At 33.3% G+C, this 18,836-nt stretch overlaps 1 protein-coding gene and 1 non-coding gene across 2 annotated transcripts in view; one reads left to right on the forward strand and one right to left on the reverse strand.

Annotated features, from left to right (window-relative positions):
* SMC1B (structural maintenance of chromosomes 1B) overlaps positions 1–18,836 on the forward strand; it is a 54,033-nt gene that overhangs the window by 8,711 nt on the left and 26,486 nt on the right. The window contains exons 7-12 of the mRNA XM_006917320.3: positions 466–606; positions 5,092–5,174; positions 5,752–5,959; positions 9,210–9,395; positions 11,095–11,274; positions 15,548–15,694. Coding sequence (XP_006917382.1) covers positions 466–606; positions 5,092–5,174; positions 5,752–5,959; positions 9,210–9,395; positions 11,095–11,274; positions 15,548–15,694 — 945 coding nt within the window. The remainder of the gene's footprint in view (positions 1–465; positions 607–5,091; positions 5,175–5,751; positions 5,960–9,209; positions 9,396–11,094; positions 11,275–15,547; positions 15,695–18,836) is intronic.
* LOC112484254 lies at positions 9,459–9,560 on the reverse strand. Its single transcript, XR_003047971.1, has one exon. It is a non-coding gene; the product is annotated as a small nucleolar RNA U13 (small nucleolar RNA).

Raw genomic sequence — 18,836 nt, forward strand, 5'->3', positions numbered from 1 at the left:
ATATAAGATTTAATTATAATAAATCAATAGTAAATATCAAAAACAATTTGTAATTCAGAGTTTTCAAACATTCGGCTAAATTTATCATTTATCTCTTTCATTAACTTTATAATAGTCTTACAATATATATGCTAAAATAATTGTGACTATAAATAGAAAAAGCACATAATTTTCTCTGAGCTTCTCTTCCTTGTGGAATATTCATGAGTTTTAATCCCCTTTTCCTTTTAAGAATTTCTTAGACCTTATAGAGTTGATTTGGAATCCTTTATTGATCTATCTAAATAGTTTTAAATAAGACATTCATTTTATTTTTATCTTACCTGGAGAAGATAGCCAGTTCTCATCTAATTTATGTAAAATGTACTTTTGATAAGACTAAGTATCTGTTAGTAAAGGATGTCATATAAAAAATTTCCTCTCATGCTTCTTTGAGTTAGCAATGTTTAAATGCTTTTTATACAGCTGGAGAATTATAAAGAACTTAAGGAACAAGTAAGAAAGAAAGTGGCTATAATGACCCAACAACTGGAAAAACTACAGTGGGAACAGAAGGCTGATAAAGAAAGATTGGCATTTGAAAAGAGGAGGCATGCAGAAGTTAAGGTACCTTGGTTTGTGCAGTAATGATTTAGAATTATTTTCAAAGAAATTTTCTTACCCTTTTAGTTTTTTGATATATAAGATTTGCATCAGACATGCATCAGGCAATTAATAAAAAATTCTGGATTACCTGTTATGCTGCTTAATGTCATTGAGGTGTTCTTTCCTGGTCTAAGGTATAGGTAGTGCTTCCTTCCTGTAGTCAGTAAGCATTTTCTGTACATCCGTATAGTGATAGGCATGGGCAGATGACATGGTCTCTGTTCTTACATCTATTTTAGTCCAGCGAAGTTAAGAGGAGGATAGTTAAAGGGAAAAAAACAGAGGTATCGTAATAGAGGTGAATGCAAAGCTATTTGGAACAAGAACACAGCCCAAGAGCAGCTCAATAGTCTACATGGAAAGTAACCATCAGGATAGCATTATATTGGTCTGCCTTAGAGTAAGACAGACCTGGCTTCCAGTCAGTCTTGTTCTGTTACTGACCCGTGTAATCTTGGCAAATAACTAAATTATTTAACTTCTCTGGGCTTTGATTTCTTCATTTGTGCAATGAGAATTGGTATATCTACTGCATAGTGAAAGGCAGGTTGAATAAGGTGAAAGTGAGTATGCTAATACACGAGGCATCTGGTCTTTTCCTCTTAAGCCTCATGACCTTCATTTCAACAATAACAAATCATCATACATTCTGAAGTCTGTGGGTCATCCTGAAAATGTGACCACCATTTCTAATAAGAATTGTAATGCGGAAATGGTTCTGAATTATATATACATTTGATTTATAAATGAATATTTGTAATTTAGAGGAAAAAACATCTATTTGCTAGGCACTTTACATTCATTAGTGCATTTATGTTTCACAGCTATACTGTAGGGGAAGGTCTTTGTGCTGTTAGGTACAGATGAAGAAACAGGGTCGGGATTTCATAATGAAATATGTCTCTAGAAATAGGTCTGAAATTTTCCAGAAGCAACAATAATATTATAATGTGTTTATTTGTACATGCTATGTTTATTAGCTCTGCTGTAAACCCAATTAATCTTCAGTCTTACGAGGTAGATATTATTATGTCCTCATCCTGGTTTTTTCTCTTTTCTTCATTTTCTACTTTTGTGATCACTATTCTCATAGCTTACAACTTCATATATCCAGCTGCTTCCTCAGCATCTCCATTCCAGATGTGGAATAGACATCTCAAACCTACATTCTAAACTGAACTTCTGATTTCAGTTCACACCCAAATGTACCCCACACGTAGTCTTTCCCATCTTGGGTGATGATTCAACCTTATTGGTTGCTTAGGCCAGAAACCTTGGAGTTTATCTTTAACTGTTTTAGGAAATTCTGTTGGCTCCACCTTCAATGTATACCAAAAACTTGATCACTACTCTCCACTTTTACTGCTATCACCCTGGTCCAAGTCACCATGTTTTCGTTTGTTTGTTTAGATCAGTGTAGTTACTAGTTTTCTCTGCTTCCACTCTTGTCTCCTCTACAATAGTCTGAGCAGAGCAGCTTAAGTGATGCTTTTACTATCTAATCGGGTCATGAAACTTCTTTTTGAAGTCCTCAAGAGGCTCCCAATCTCACATAAAGTTTAAGTCAAAGTCCTTGAGTGTGCTACATGAACCTACCTGATCTACTTAATTTACCTCTCAAACCTTCCTCTTTTTCTATTCTCCCTCTGGTTCTTTGTGATCTAGCTATACAAGCCTCCGGGGACATATCAGACATGTTTCTGCTTTAGGGCCTTTGCACTGGTTATTCCTTAGCCTGGAACATACTTTCCCTATATTTATTTTTAACTCTCCTACTCTAGCAAGTCTGCTCAAACATTGCTTCCCCAATGAGGCCTGCCCTATTTAAAATTGTAGTCCCTGCTGCCCGGCTCTGTTTTTCCCATAGCATTTATATCCTAACTTTAATTTACATAGTATATTTGTCTACCTTCCCCCTCTGGAATGTAGACTCCACAAGAGCAGGGACGTTCATCTGTTTTATTCACTGATACATCCCAAGTACCTAGAATAGTCCCTTACTGAGAGCAGATAATAAATATTTGTTGAATAAATGAATTCTGTAGATGAAGGAATCAAAGCACGAGATGGCTAAGTGAAATAACTGGGATTTCTTAACACTTTGTCTCCAGAATGAATTTTGTTTTTCTTCTATCAACAATTACTTTATTTTTTAAATTATTTTTTTTAATTTTATTTTATTAGTTTCACGTATACAGTACATTGCTTACACATTTATATAGTTTACAAAATGATCCCCCTAATTGCTCTTTCTCTCATCTGGCTCTCCACCTAGCCAATACATTAATGTTAACTGCATTTCCCTACGCCATGTTCCCCATCCCCTTGACCATCTCTCAACTACTAATTTGTACTTCAGTCCTTCACCCCATTCTCCCAGCCCCCCAACCCTCCTCCCCTCTGGTCATCACCAAATTGTCCTCTGTATTTGTGAAGAATGAATTTTCTTAATCTCTATACTTTACTGCCTTTCATTGTAGTCTCTTTGTGATTTGGCAGATGAAAATACGAACAAATATAAGAGGGGTAGTATATGGTAATCATGTGAGTGGAAAAGACATTTTGTGGAGAAGGAAAACATAGTAACATAGCAGTAATTTTAAAACACTTGGATAATTTGTATTGCATTATAAAATTATACACTGATTTCTGGAAATACTTATTGCACATTTTTGCCTTTGTGCATGCTAATTTTGGAAAACCTTATCTTTTTAAAAAATATTTTTTATTTGTCAAAACCTATGTATCTTTACATGTTAAATTCTATGATTACTCATATCGAAAAGCCTTCCCTAGCTTGCCTTTTCTACCCATCCCATCAAAAAAACCCTGAAAATAATTTCTTCCTTATCTAATCACATTCTTAATCTGTATCTAAGGGATTTTTTTATCAAATTGAAGGAAAAGTACAGTTAGTGGGTATAACTCTGCTAGACTGGAAGCCTCTTAAAGGCAGAGTTCATAATAGCATCTGTTGTAAACCTTGTACTTAGTAGATGTCAATATGTGTTGATTGAATTGCTGTTGTCTTTTGAATACAAAAACACTGGTAGAGGAGGCAAGAACATGTCTGGGTGGAAAGATGAGAAATCGCTAGGTGGTGGGCAGTGCTTGGTTTTCCCAGACAACCAGCATGATCAGCTGGCATCTCAAATCCAGAATGCCTGGTACCAAAGCAGTCTGGTTTTCTCCTAGTCTGTGTCCAGCAGGGCACCCAGGCCCTGACACACCTCCCTGTGGGATGACGGCCGTGGCCTTTTACATTTTCTACAGGAAAGCCTGTTCTTCAATCTAAGCTGTGCATAACAGGTGGTGATCCCTAAGAGACCTACCTGGTATGTGAGGTAGTGACCACAAAGGAGCCCATCTGGCATGACACAGGCCCTGGGAGTGGCCAGAGGAAAGGCAGAGGCAGGTGTTTCCAGTTGACTAAACTCTGTGTTCCTCATTAACTAATCTCGTTTCTTTCTTCTCTGAATTGAATTCTTAAGTGAGATATTAACATTTCAATGTGGGGATTCTAATTTCAAAATGTGTGAGTTCCTAGAGAAAATGAACTGTGTCTTGCTTATTTTTATGACTCTGGCACCTAGCACAGATGTTTGTTCAGTGAATTTGTGTGATAAATGAGTAAAATGAGATAATTATCTTCAGAAAATGTTAATTCCTTTCCATTTGGAAACTTTGGTATTTCTTGTCTTTCCTGATATCGTACACTGAAAAAGAACTGTGTTTTTGTTTTTACTTTTGTACACTTCTAGTTTTAGTGTACATAGTAATGGAATGAGACAGATTAATGTTGCTCTAGTGCACAGGATGAATTAGACGGGGGAAAGGTTAAAGACATGACACCAATTGGAGACCACCACTGTCCTTGGATTGGGTGATAATGTGAATGGAGCAACACTTGTGTGAAGCCCTCCTCCCACAAGCCTACAGATGCCTTATATGTTCCTAAACTGATATAACACTAAGCAACTCCACTGGGATGACAGTCGTCTCTCCCCCCAGACCTTGGCCCTTGAGAGCAGGGGCTCTGTCTCCTTCTTTATTTTATCTCTAGTCCCTAGCACATGGTAGCCTAGCCAGTAAATAAATATTTATGAAATGAATTAGTTTGAGGGACAGATAAGACTGTGTATAGATATTTGAAAATAATCCCGTGGAGTTTGAGTTTACTGGAGTAGACTCCTGGAGGTAAGATATCTAGTAAATGGTGGTACCAGGATTTGAACCTCAATTCTTGTAACTTCAAAACTACACCATGCTAGCTTTTCAAAATTAAAATTTGCTTTTCTGAGTATTTTTTTATGGTTACATTTGATATATTTCAAATTTAGAACAACTAAAGATATTACAGTAAGTTCTAAGCATATAGTAAGAAATAATCAATTTTATTAGTTTTGAGTTGCTATAATTGATTTTAGGTTTCATTTCCTACTTTAGGAAAATCTAAAACAAATAAAAGAACAAATAGAAGATCATAAAAAACGAATAGAGAAGTTGGAGGAGTATGCAAAAACGTGCATGTAGGTATAGTAAAAAAAATATTCCTTGCGGTTTTCTAATTTTCAAGGATCTGGTATATTTGTGGTATATTCATCAAATAAATGCTTTCATAGTATAACAATGTTTTTACTCCATTGTTTTCATGTCATTGTAGATAATTAAAATTGTACTTAACGACATAAATAAAATATTTAAGTGTTAAATATTTTCCAGTAGTGAAACTTAAAACTCTCTTTTGGTATTGATATTTTATAATAAAAGTTATGTCATAAAAACTAGTACAACCTAAGTATTCTACCACTAAGAATTTTTTAAATTGGCATTTATTATTATTAAGCTCATGATGATTGCTCTGGTTATAGTCATCTGTCCTTTGTCAGTATTTAGAAATACGTATCTTTTGAGTCAACAAAGAATGATCAAAATCCCTTTTGCCCAAGTTTGATACTGGATGTATTTTATTGCATTTTTCATCATTTAAAATTGATAGAGCACTATTCCATTCCCCTGCGGTGCCAGACCCGACTATATGGTATTTTGTAATTCCTAAATTTTGGTTTTTCTTTCTACCATATAATTTATGTTGTTGTTATGTAGCGATTGCTTGAAGGAGAAGAAACAGCAAGAGGAAGCCCTAGTGGGTGAAATTGAAAAAACAAAATCAAGAATTTCTGAAATTAATGAAGAGATGACTCTTATTAGAAGTGAACTGCAAAATGCTGGCATTGATAACCATGAGGGGAAACGTCAGAAGAAGAGAGCAGAAGTTCTGGAACACCTTAAAAGACTTTACCCAGATTCTGTGGTAATTAGAATGAATAGTTAATTTAAACAAAAAGGTTAAACTTTTTTATTTGGGATTAAAAGTGTTATTATATGGAAGCAGAATTATTTCAGAAAGTTTTAAGTTTTGTTTTAAATTATTTATATTTAAAATATAATAGTAAATAATTGGGGTAAAATGTAAGTAACTTCCAGTAGTATTATAGATAAATGATTATTGAGGAGAAACATTGACATAAACATGTTACACAGAAAGTCCAAGTTATGGCCAGTATCCCCAAAGGACATGAGTACTGTGAAGTAGTCTGCCCCGCTCCAGACAAATATCCTCAAACCTCATATTCTTCATGGTTTCAATTTTTTTTAATTCTATGTTCAATAGACATCATTGGCATGATTTTATAACAATGAAGTTTTGTTCTCTAAATCTGACTGTGCATCCAGTATTGCTAGTGTATTTCATTAGCCCCAATACAGTAATATCTAATCTGTTGCTTAGGGTGTCAACTTCACAAAATTATTTCTTTTGGTATTGGAGTCTGGCATCTCACTGTCTTGTCCCTAATCCCAGTGTACACTGTGCAGCCCTTATTTCAACGTGGCCTATTTTCAGCATTTGGCAGTTAGCCACTTAACTCTGCTTTGAAACACCTGCCCTTTGGCCTTTATGATGCCACACTCTCGTGGTTTTCCTCCTTTCTGGCCACCTCTTCTGACTTTCTGACTCTTAAATGTTGGTCTTGACTTTTAGATAATGATGGAGGAATAAGGCTCAGTCACAGAATCCTTTCCCCAGTACCAAACAAAAGGACAAAAACTAGTTTTAAAAACCTAGTTCAACAACCAAACAAGGAAAGGGGCTCATACATCTAATGCCGTAAACTTCAGAAAATGATAATAGCCCAGGATTTTTTAAAAAATGAAGTATAGCAATCCTTATTTTTAACTCTGCAGAAGGCAAACGGATAAATTAATTCCTGAAACATCTCATTTAGTATCCCTTAATATAGCAAGAAGCAAATTCATGTCTATTTGTTTCCTTTTGATTAAAATTGTGGATCAGAGAATATGAACCTCTGATGCTCTTAGATAAAAATGAAGTCTTGAGAACTCATTAAATTGAAAGCCATTTCAAAGCCTTCCCCCCAAAATAGGATCTGTCCTCTTCCCCCAAGGTAAAGGAACCTTAATATGGACTATTAATTAAAACTCAGAAGAAAGAGCAAAACTCAGATATTCAAACAAAGCATGTGCACAGCCTTAGCTTAGCTCTCACTTGCCCCTGTCCTCTAAGCCCTTAGATCATAGGAAATAGATCGGAAAATACCTGGGAGGTAAAACAGAAAATACTCCATCAGCTGGTACTCAGAGGAGATAACCATCTCAGTTCTAAGTGAGGCAATCAAAAACGTTATCCACAGCAAATAAAAGGTCTGAACAGAGCTGTCCACATTAAACACAAGCGAGGTGAAAAGAATTGCTATGGCAGCTATAGGTACATATAATAATAGAAAAATGATTTTAAAAGCATTTAGAAGTCAAAGACTAGTCTGGAAGAAGGTTACCGAACAAAATTCCCCATATGTGTTTCGTACTATGGACAATAAGAGCTTGAATTCATAAAACTAGACTCATAGGAGCTAAAACAATAAAATGAAAAGTAAAATATACAACTAAGAAAAATTAAGAACAAACATTACTGAACTAATAAATTGTAAGTAGCGAGGAATGGGTTACACAGCTGAGCAGTGCTGTCCTCGGAGTAGGGCTTGAGTTACAGTTGTCCTCCCTCGTCCACGGGGATCCACTCCAAGACGCCCGGGGACACCCGAACAGGCAGATGGTGCCAAACCCTGTGTATATGTGAGGGATAGATAGATATATATGGAGATATGGATATGGATATGGATTTCTTCAGTAAATTTGTCTTCCGCCCACAAATTTAATGCCTTTTCATCTTAACACTTATCACACACTGTGGCTGGAACTTTCGTAGTTTGAGGTGTGACAGCAAAAGTAGCACACGAATTTTTTTTTTCCCTTCATAATTTTACTGATAAAAGATTTGTTTTTAGTGTAGATCTTAGCATCCTCAGCACAGTTTTATTTTTTTTCTTCATTCCTTATTAAGTCTAGAACTTCCACCTTTTCACTTAAAGAAAGCACTTTTTAGCTTCTCTTTGGCACATCGGAATGGCCAATATCACTACGCTTGCGCTGTGGGGCGACTGTGAAGTAAAATAAGGGTGACTCGAACACAAGCACTGCAGTCCCACCAGTCGATCCGATCATCATCGAGATGGCGGCTACGTGACTAATGGTGTGCAATTTAAAATTTATGAATTGTTTATCGAATCATTTATTTTTGGAATTTTCCATTTAATATTTTCAGACTGTGGTCGACCACAGTAACTGAAACCACGAAGGCGACAACACAGAGGGGGACTACTATAGTCACAGGTGAATGGAGAAGAAAAAAACAAAGCAGGATAATCAATATTAAAGACAATCACGATCAAATAAGAAATTGGTACTCCTGAAGTAGAACCTAGCAAATGAAGAAAGAATCTAAAGTTACGAAATTGAATCTTCAGATATTCCAGGGAGCATGGTTACAGAACAGTTGCCATTCTGACATTCTTAAGTAAACTTTTTGAATTTCAGGCTAATTAATTCTTGACCAATCTTCAGAGCTCTAATACCACTTATTCGTGAGAAACCTTCCCTGACTTCTCAGGTCAACCTGGTTCCTGTCGTATACTCTCAGTGCTCTGTGCTTTATCACAGTGTCTGTTATAACTGTTTTGTACATGTGTATAATAATCGATTATTCATACCCTTTCCCCCCTACTAGGCTAAAAGCTCTGTAAGGTCAGAGAGTATCTGTTTCGTCCGGTTGTTTACCCAGCATCTAGACACCTAGCTTAGTACCTGCATGCAGCGGTGGGGGGTCCTCATGGATTCTTATTTAGTAAACAAGGGGATAGATAAATACTATTGAATTATTGTGGCTTTGTAAGATATTTTAATACCTTAGTGAAACTAGCCCCTCTTCATTACTCTTTTTTTAAATAAAGTGTGACACTTTATGGATATTTCATAAAGAAACTTCCGTCCATTTGAATGAGACTCTGTTAAATTCTGATGTTTATAATTTTACAAAATTAGTTTCTAGTTTACGTTGCTTTGTTACATTGGAAAAAAATGAATTACACGTTCCTCACTAATATATTTGTTATTCTCTCTCTCTCTTTTTTTTTTTTAAACCTAAGTTTGGAAGACTCCTTGACCTGTGTCATCCTATTCATAAGAAATACCAGTTGGCTGTTACTAAGCTTTTTGGCCGGTACATGATTGCCATCGTTGTAACCTCTGAAAAGGTAGCAAGAGAGTGTATTCGATTTCTGAAGGAAGAAAGAGCTGAGCCCGAGACATTCCTTGCTCTAGATTACCTTGATGTAAGAAATTTCTAATACTTAGTATTTAGTAGTGATAAAATTTTGTTGTTTATTTTTTTTTTACGTCAGACAGGTAATGCACCGATGTCATAACCAGGTTTGAGGGACACACATCTCACAAGAGCATGAACACTTAATCATCATGCTTATGAACTATAAAAGGATCAAAATCTTGTCTTTTAAAGTATGTCTTTATTGCCTAAAACTATGGTAGCGATTGAAAAAAATCATAGCTTGTGTGCCTGTCAGTCACTCAAGAGGCTGGTGTTAGTGTATTAGCAGGCAAAAAATAATATCAAGTAGATGCTATCATTTCTTCAATATCTGGTTTTGCCATAATTCTACCTTGATGATTTTGAGGACATTGCTCTGGCCTACTAGCCAGCAATTTGTTTTATTCAATAGCAAAGAGTAGGAGATGGGTAAGACGTACGGCGTGTTGATGAAATGCCAGCCCAGAGTCTCGACTGTAAATATGTGGTCCAGGAAGTAATGTGTCAGCCCTTAGTGGAGCAGGCTGTTTTCAGCCTTGAGGTGTGTATTGAGAGGCCTGAAGGTACCCAGAGTCGAAATTCCTGACACAGGAACTCTGTCATTGTCGCGACTGATATCCTTCGGGGATTTTTTTTCTCTGTCGCACTTTCAAGACCCTGAGCTGCAGGGAGTGTGCACAGTGGTTAAGAGCACATGCCCTAGGCTTGAACTGACCTGAGTGTGAATCTCAGTCCTACTTTTAATTGGTTCTCACAAACTGTTCTTAATTTTCCTGAGCTCCAGTTTCCTCATCTGTGAAGTGGAGGAAGTAGTCCTTACCTTATTAGATTATTGCAAAGCATCGCTACAGGGAGAGTACCTAGCACAGTGCGTGTTGCAGAGAAGGGGCTCAGCAGATGCTAGCTGGGTGCTAATGGTTCAGACACGCCTTTTGCTTATACCTTCTGCCCACTAAAACTACTTAACCTAGTTCATCTGTCTGTTAAAATCCTGTTTTACTTATTTCATGCTTAAGATTTTTTTCAAGGCACACTCATTTTTTAAAAATTTAATACAGAAGATTATAAAGGAAATATTCTTACCTCTCCTCAGTGCTGAATTCCTTAATTTAGATTGCTTCCATACATACAAATTTGTATAAATATATACTCCCAAGTATATACATATTATACACATTTTGGTTGTCTTTAGGGTTTTGTTTTACAAAAATGCGATCATACTTGCTGTTTTTCAGTAATACATTGCAGATACTTTTTTGATCTATTTATAGACCCAATTTAAATGTCATATCAAAGAAGGTACGAAAGTTTTTCTGATCATTTAAATCTAAAATGACTTTGAATTTCATGATGTTTCATATGTGTCACTCTTTTGACACATATGTAAATGGGTATGATCCCCCACCAGACCATAAGATTTTGAGAGCACAGAGCACTTCTCATGCATTGCTTTGTCTCAGCTGGTTAGTGACAGAGTTGGATCTGGAAATTACTGTTTCTGGCTTTTGGTGAGTATACTTTAATAAATACTACATGAGCCAATGGTGGGATATGGTTCATCAGGTTCTTGTCAAACTTTTATTGTATATAAGTGCATACTATTAATCTCTCACTGTCGTGCTTATATACATTTTTTGAGAATGTCCTGAGTATTTGATTTTTATTTTAACATATCTAATACATTAACTACTTTTTAAACCTTTTAGATCAAGCCCATCAATGAAAGATTACGGGAGATTAAAGGCTGTAAAATGGTGATTGATGTCATAAAGACTCAGTTTCCTCAGCTGAAGAAAGTAATTCAGTTTGTGTGTGGAAATGGCCTTGTTTGTGAGACCGTGGAAGAAGCAAGGCACATTGCATTCAATGGACCTGAAAGACGGAAAGTAAGAGGCTTTAGACCGCACTTTTGGATAATTTGAAGCAGTATTTGTAAGACTAACATCTTATACACACAAACGTAAATGCTTTCATAGAACTCTTTTAATAAGGAAAAAAAACATAGAACCTAAGATGGTAATGGCTTCAGTAGTTTTTATAATGTTCAGTTGAATTTTAAAGAAAACTAACTTCTGTAGCATTTCCCAAGATCATAAATTATATTTTGGAAATTAGATTTATTATAATAATACTTTAAAGCAGTTTATTTTTTACTTTTCATATAATAAATGTCTTTGCTCGATCTCAATATTCCTTGCATTTACATATATAGTACAAGTGTTTGTGAATGTCAGCAAAGATTTTAGGCGCTTATTTTATAATCTGGGTTAATTCTTTCGTAGCTTAATGGAGATACAGCTCTCCTTTTACACATTCAAGGTTTTAACACATTTGAAGTTATAGAAATAAACAACTGAAATGAGGTTACTGAATACTAATCTCTCAAGGAAATAATTTTGGTTTTAAAAATAAATATTACTTTAGTCTCAGTTGATTAGAGTTTGTATTTAGTTAAGCAATGTTTAATTCCTCAGATTATCTGACAGTTTTTTTAAAAACTACATTTGTGATGAAGCGTTACAGAGTACCTAAGGGCATAAGCTATGAAGTAAGACCAGTGATGCTACTTAGTAATTAATTATGTGACTTTAGACAAGTTTTAACCTCTAATTTTAGTTTTTTTCATCTAATATTGGGGAAATAATAGTACGTGTTTCATAGAGTTAAAAGGATTAAATTAAGTAATAGCATGCAAAATTCTATTATAGTGCCTAGCAAATAACTTTCAAAAAGTAGTAGTCATTTTTTTATTTACTAGTAATTAAAACATTTGATCTGGAATGTCTAGTATTGCAAATTAACACAAAAGAGGCTATTCTTATGAAATGTAGTAATTTTCAATATTAAATTGTCCGTCTAACATGATTAACTCATATTTTAGTACTTCTGTCAATAATAATCTTAATGATAATGTAATCATAGTCTTAGTAATCACTGCCATTGATTTCTATATATTAAATTTAAGGAGATACAATAAGTGAGCTACTAAGCTATCTTATTTTGCTACCTAATTATGCTAAAATTTATTTTTGTATATTTGTAAAATATATTTTGTAAAATTGATTTTTGAAGATTTGTGTGGTCAGTTTAAAGAAGTCACATGAAGATAAGACTGTTTATTCTTTCTTTCATTCAATAAATATTAATGGTTTATATCTATTCACAGTAAGATGAAAGCCTTACTTACCCCTTTAGGCTATATCTTGTTCTTATCATTATTTCAAAATTTTAACTAGCTTTGTCATTTGTATCTTAAGTATATTCTAGGGGTTTTATCTTCTTCCTATTATTATTCCACATAAAGAATTTTCTCTGTGCTTTAGGATGCATAAAACATTTGGATAGATGTCACATTTTCACAGATATTATCTGATGTCTTCAATCTGTGCTTTTGGTTTTCCATGGACTTCCTATCTTTTCCTAAACTTGATACCATATTTTAAAATTTTTTAATTCAAACACTGCAAGTGACATCACAAAATGATATTTGGTTTAGTTTATAAACTACGTAGAGTATATATAAACTACATAATATAAACTATAGCAGATCTGCTAACTATAATTTGATCAAGACTTTTATAACTCAATTTAAAAATATTTTTTAAATTTATGTAAAAAATTTTTTTTGATCTGGTCTTTTTAAATACATGTGATTATTCTATTTATTCCTCTTAACCAGAGAAAACAGTTATTTGCTTCCTCTTCCCATAGACTGGATGGTTGTTACTCTAAGTAAAACATATGTAGACAGATCTATTTATGCTTTGACCTTTTAATATGGCATAGCAAAAATCAGACCTAGAAAAGTATCATTAGCTGGATAATTTGTGAAAAGATCATTTTTTCCAAGGGTTACACATATTAAACAAGAAAGAATAAAAATGTAGTATACAGTAATTTGTAAAAACTGGGTACCATCTGGAATAAAATATAACTGAATCTAAACTTCATACCTTATATCAAATTACATTCCATATGGATTAGAAATGTAAACATAAAAATGAAACTATAAGGGTACTTAGAGAAACCATGGGAAATTTTATTTTTAATTTCAGATAGTAATACCTTTGTAATATGACAAAAATCCCAAAAGCTATTTAAAAGATGAGTAAATTTACATAAACATAAAAAAATTTCTGCATGGCAAAAACTACCATAAACAAAATCAAAAGACATGGCAATCAGGGAAGATATTTGCAATTCATAGTAAACAGTAAATTTGCCTACAAATCAATAAGAAAAAGAACAAAAATATAGAAGAGTGAACAAAAGATATGAACAAACTTATTTTCATAAAAAGAATGTAATTGCTCTTAAATATGAAAACTTGTACCAAAAATATGGGAAATGCCCATTAAAAGTACAACAAAATACTATTTTCACCTTTCAGATTGATCAACATCAAATGTTTGACACCTCTTTGTGGGGAGATGCCCCTCGGTACCCTTTTGTATCTTTTGGATTTTGAACATGTGAATATCTTACCCATTTAGAAGTAAAGGAAAATGTTAAAGTATATTTTTCATGCCAGTGAAAGGCAACTTTAAAAATATGTATAATCTATATAACACAAAAATTATAGGAGAATACCTTAATAGCTTATAACACTGAAACAATATTTCTTAAAACAGCTGAAGTTGGTTCAGTGGAATGGTTGGTTATTCCACAAAGTTTTTGATGCAAAGAATTAATTTTTTATGCAGCCCGTACTCTCTAGAACTTTTATTTAATACTATTTAAAACTTTCTCCAACTCTTTATTTTATATGAGATCCCCATTGTGCCAGCCAAAGTATTTTTCAGGAAAGTGACCCCTAAGATTGGCATGGGATTACAATACTGAGCAACTAATATAAGCTATAAATAAATTGTAGTCTGGAAATAAAAATATGGTGCTTCCAGAATAGGAATTTAACTGTGAATGTAATGAAAATAGGCTATTTGAGACTACATTTACTTTTAGGAAAACATTTTTTAATAAACATAGACACTACTGAAAAAAACCTAAGATCCATAATTTTATAAATTGTTTGCCCACTGTGATTTTAGAATTGAAGAGGGCATGTAACATGATAGTTAAAAACATGGCCATAGATGTTTGACCAGCTTGGATTTTAGTTCCTGTGTATGGCAACCATACCCTGGGAAGATCTAGTGGATATTATGCTGTATATATGCAGCTGCCATATAGACCCTGGCGTGCTTACTTCTGTAATTGTGAGAGAGAAATCAACTAAGTTTTCTGATAAGTGTAATTAATTTAATCCTAACTAGTGTCTCTGATAAGATGGGATGATAGCTTTCACCTCCTCAGGAAGTCTGTGGACCTCCAGGCTTTGTTAGAACCTCTCAGAATTATGCGTCCAGATTACTCTGAGTTTACGTCTATCTTCTCATCACTTTATACTGTGATATGTTTATATGTTACTTTTTCCTAGTAGCATGACTCTCTGAGGGTCAAAAACATATCTCACTCCCTTTGGCCACTTCAGTTCCCAGTATAAAATGCCTCAAACAGTGGTCACTCAGGGAATGTTAGTTTGAATGAAGGAATAAATGAGACTCCTTTTTGTTGGCTTTTTTTTTATCAGCTCACATTACGTAGTTTTAGTCTTCCACTGGTGGTCTCCTGCTTTGACTAATTAGAAACATTTACAAAACCCTGAGAATTACTTTTATTTATTCCATAAAACAATATGCTTACTTAAGGACTATAACTTCAAGCTATTTTATATCTTTGACTCCATTTAAATTTTTTTCTCAGTCCCAGTTTCATATCCATTTTGGAGAATGTGTTATTTTTGGGATGCTAAACCTACTAAGGCTGTTTTTGTAATACACCATTGACATGTGATGTCAAATTCTTCTAAATACAGGAGTATATCATGTAAAACTATTTTATATTAAATATAAATATTCTTAATTTTTTCTTAATGTTGAAGACGTTTGGAACTACTATACAATTTATTTTGAACCTTTTTAATTGTCTAGAATTGCTTTGGGCCCTAGCAAAACAGGGTTTTGTATTTGTGGTTTAGTGGTTGGTGTCCTTCATAAGCTAGGTTTTTCTCATCTACAAATTCTCAGCTATAAAAATTGCCTTATTATGTCCTGTTTTTATGTACATTTCTTCACGGTAAAATATTTTTTAATTTTACAGACAGTAGCTCTTGATGGAACATTATTTTTAAAATCTGGGGTGATTTCCGGAGGGTCAAGTGACTTAAAATACAAGGCTAGATGCTGGGATGAGAAAGAGTTAAAGAATTTAAGAGACAGAAGAACCCAGCTAACACAAGAATTAAAGGTAAATCCATGTTGTAAAAGTTGTAGAATGTTAAGTAGAATAATTGTGTATTTAAACTAAAAAATTTTGGTAATGAAAGTATCATGCCTCTAGTTCTTAAAAATTCAAATAATGCAGAATGGAATAAAGTAAAAATAAAAATCTTTTCCTTACCCATGCTGTATTTCAGTAGTATTTGCTAAACACAGTTTAGTGCATAGCCTCTGGAAATTTTCTCTGTGTATGCAAGTATACGTATTATTTTCCTATTTGTTTTGTAAAAGACTTTTGCTATAAATAGTATTTGCAACCACTTTTTCATTAATATCATAATCTGGACATATTTTCATTTTATTTATATATTTATTTTTTCATGTTTTCATTTTAGCATATAGAGAACCATTTTATTTTTAATGAATCCTACCTGATATTTTATTGCATAGATTTTATTTATTTAACAAATCTCCAATAATGGACATTTCATTTTTTGCTATTACAAATGTTGCAGCATTAAACATTCTTTAGAGAGGGAGAATAACATACTACTTAAGAGTATGAATTTGGTAGGCAACACTGCCTGAGTTTTCATCCTGGCTCTGCCACTTACTAGCAGTATAACTTTACAAGGCACCTAACCGCTTTGTACCTTCGTTTTTCCATTTGTAAAATGAGAGTAATAAAAGTACCTTCCTTTGAGGGTTATTTTAAGGATAAAGTCGGATAACCCAGACAAAATGCTTAAAAAAATGTGTATGTAAGCACTATATAAATGTTTGTTGTCATTATTATTATATATTTGTTTATATGAATATATCTCTAAGATGAATTCCTACATGTGGAGTTTCTGGGTCTAAGGATATGTTCATTTAAAACGTTGATAAATATTACTAAATTCTGATTAAAAGAAAATCTGTAGGAGAATGTCTGAGTCCCTAGATTGCAACACTAAATATTATTTGCCAACCTCATTAGTTAAAAAAAAAAAAATTGCATTTCTTAAATTATAACTGAGGGTGAGCATTTCTTCATGTGTTTTGGGTTTTTTTATGATATTTTCTTCTGCAAACTGCTTATTTCCTGTGCACACTTTTCTATTAGGTTGTTATTTTATTATCTGCTTTAAGAATTATTTGTATAAGTAAATTAGTCCTCAGTCATATGTTTGTTTGAATTTTTTTGTCAGCTCTATTAGGGTATAATTTATATACAATAACAGTCACCAATTTTAAGTGTATGATTCAGTAAGTTTTGACAAATATAGGTAGCTGTGTAACCACCACTACAGTCAGGATAGAACATTTTCAACAACCCCCCAAAATTCCTTTGTAATCAGTCCCCTCCCCGGCCCTCTGGATCCTGACAACCCAGTCTATCATTATAGTTTTTTCTCTTTTAGAATTTCATATAAATAGAACCATATAGTAAGTAGTCTTTTCTGTAATGCTTTATTCATTTAGCTTAATGCTGTTGAGATTCATGTTATATGTATCAAAAATTTATTCCTTGTTATTGTTCAGAATTTGTTTGACATTTGAATTTCTGTCATGCATGCGTTTTTAATCTTTATGTAGCCAAATTTATTAATCTTTCATAACTTCCGGATTTTAATGTCATGCTTAGAAAGACCTTATTCTTTCTGAAGATCTCAAAAGGAAACATTAATTTAATAATGTTTCCTTCTAGCGCTTTTATGTAGTTAACATTTATATTTATGTATTTGGAATTCATGTTGACGACTAGGGACTGAGCTTTATTTTTGCCAACTGACTTGCCATCTTATCAAGTATCATTGGTTGAATATTGTAATCCATGTTTCTTGAAATGTCAACTTTAATAGATACTAAATCAGTAGAATGCTTTCAGATTATTTTTTTCCTATTTAGCTTTCTTTATGTATACGAATGACCAGTTTTTAGTTCAAGGAAATATTCTGGCACAATTAACTCAACTAATTTTAATCATTTTCTGTAAGCATAAGACCACATTTTATGTTTTGGTCAAAGGTGTGGAAATATTCAACATTTTAAAGACTTCACAAATTTAGTCCTAGGCACAGAGAAAGTTCTAGGAAAGTGGTAACTTGGAGTGAATCTCGTTTCCTACCCATGTCTATGCTGAACTCCCACCTGTGTCTCACCTGAATCTAGTGGACGGCCAAGTATGAGTGACAGCTTGGGTTTTGGGGGAGATTACTACTTAAAAATGGTAAAGATGGTAAATTTTGTTATGTGTATTTTAGCACAATTAAAAAAAAAGACTATAGGACCAGATGGGCTTACAGCTGAGTTCTATCTAATACAATTCTCATGCTATTTAAGCCATTCTAGATTATAGAAAAAGCTGGAAACTTCCTAGTTTATTTTAAAAAGTTCGTATAACTTTAATATCGAATATTATGAAGATACTACAAAAATAAAACTAAGTCTTCGCTTGTGAATATAAAGGCATAATTTCTAAATTAAATATCAGTATACAGAATTCAGCAATGTAATGAAATAAAAATACACCTGACTGAATAGGATTTTTTCCAAGAATACATGGGTGTTTTAATAGTTGAATGATCAACATAACCCATTACATTAACAAGTTGAAGACAGGGAAAAAACTTCTATGATCTTATGTAGAAAGGGATTTGATAATGTTTAGCAGCTAGTCCTGATTAAAGTACTAAGTGAAAGAGTAATTGGTGGAAATTATTTAGATAAAATAAATAGCTTATATCTAAAACTAACAGAAATAATTGCTTATGTGGTAATACATTAAAACCATTTTAGTTAAAATCAGGAAATAGATATCTGCTATTACCATTATTATTTAATTTTAACTTGGAAGTTATAGTAAGTATAGTTAGACACAAAATGAAATAATTTGTATAAATCCTTGAAAAGAAGAGAAAAACTAACTTTTTGCTCATAATAAGATTGTAGCTTAAAAACTACCAAATTTAATAAGATGAGAAGGCTATGTAAATAAACAAAACTGTAGTTTTCTTCTATACTAGCAAAAAACATGTAAAAATGGAAAAATATTTTGCTCACAATAGGAATAAATATAAACATAAAGGCACAGTAACTATTTTTAGAAAACTAAAACTTATTGAATTACATAACAACTGAAAGGAAAGACATCCTATATTCTTGGGTTAGAAGTCTTCCAATTAATA

The sequence above is a fragment of the Pteropus alecto genome, unplaced genomic scaffold, assembly GCF_000325575.1.
Source record: "Pteropus alecto unplaced genomic scaffold, ASM32557v1 scaffold157, whole genome shotgun sequence".
Lineage (NCBI taxonomy): Eukaryota > Metazoa > Chordata > Mammalia > Chiroptera > Pteropodidae > Pteropus > Pteropus alecto.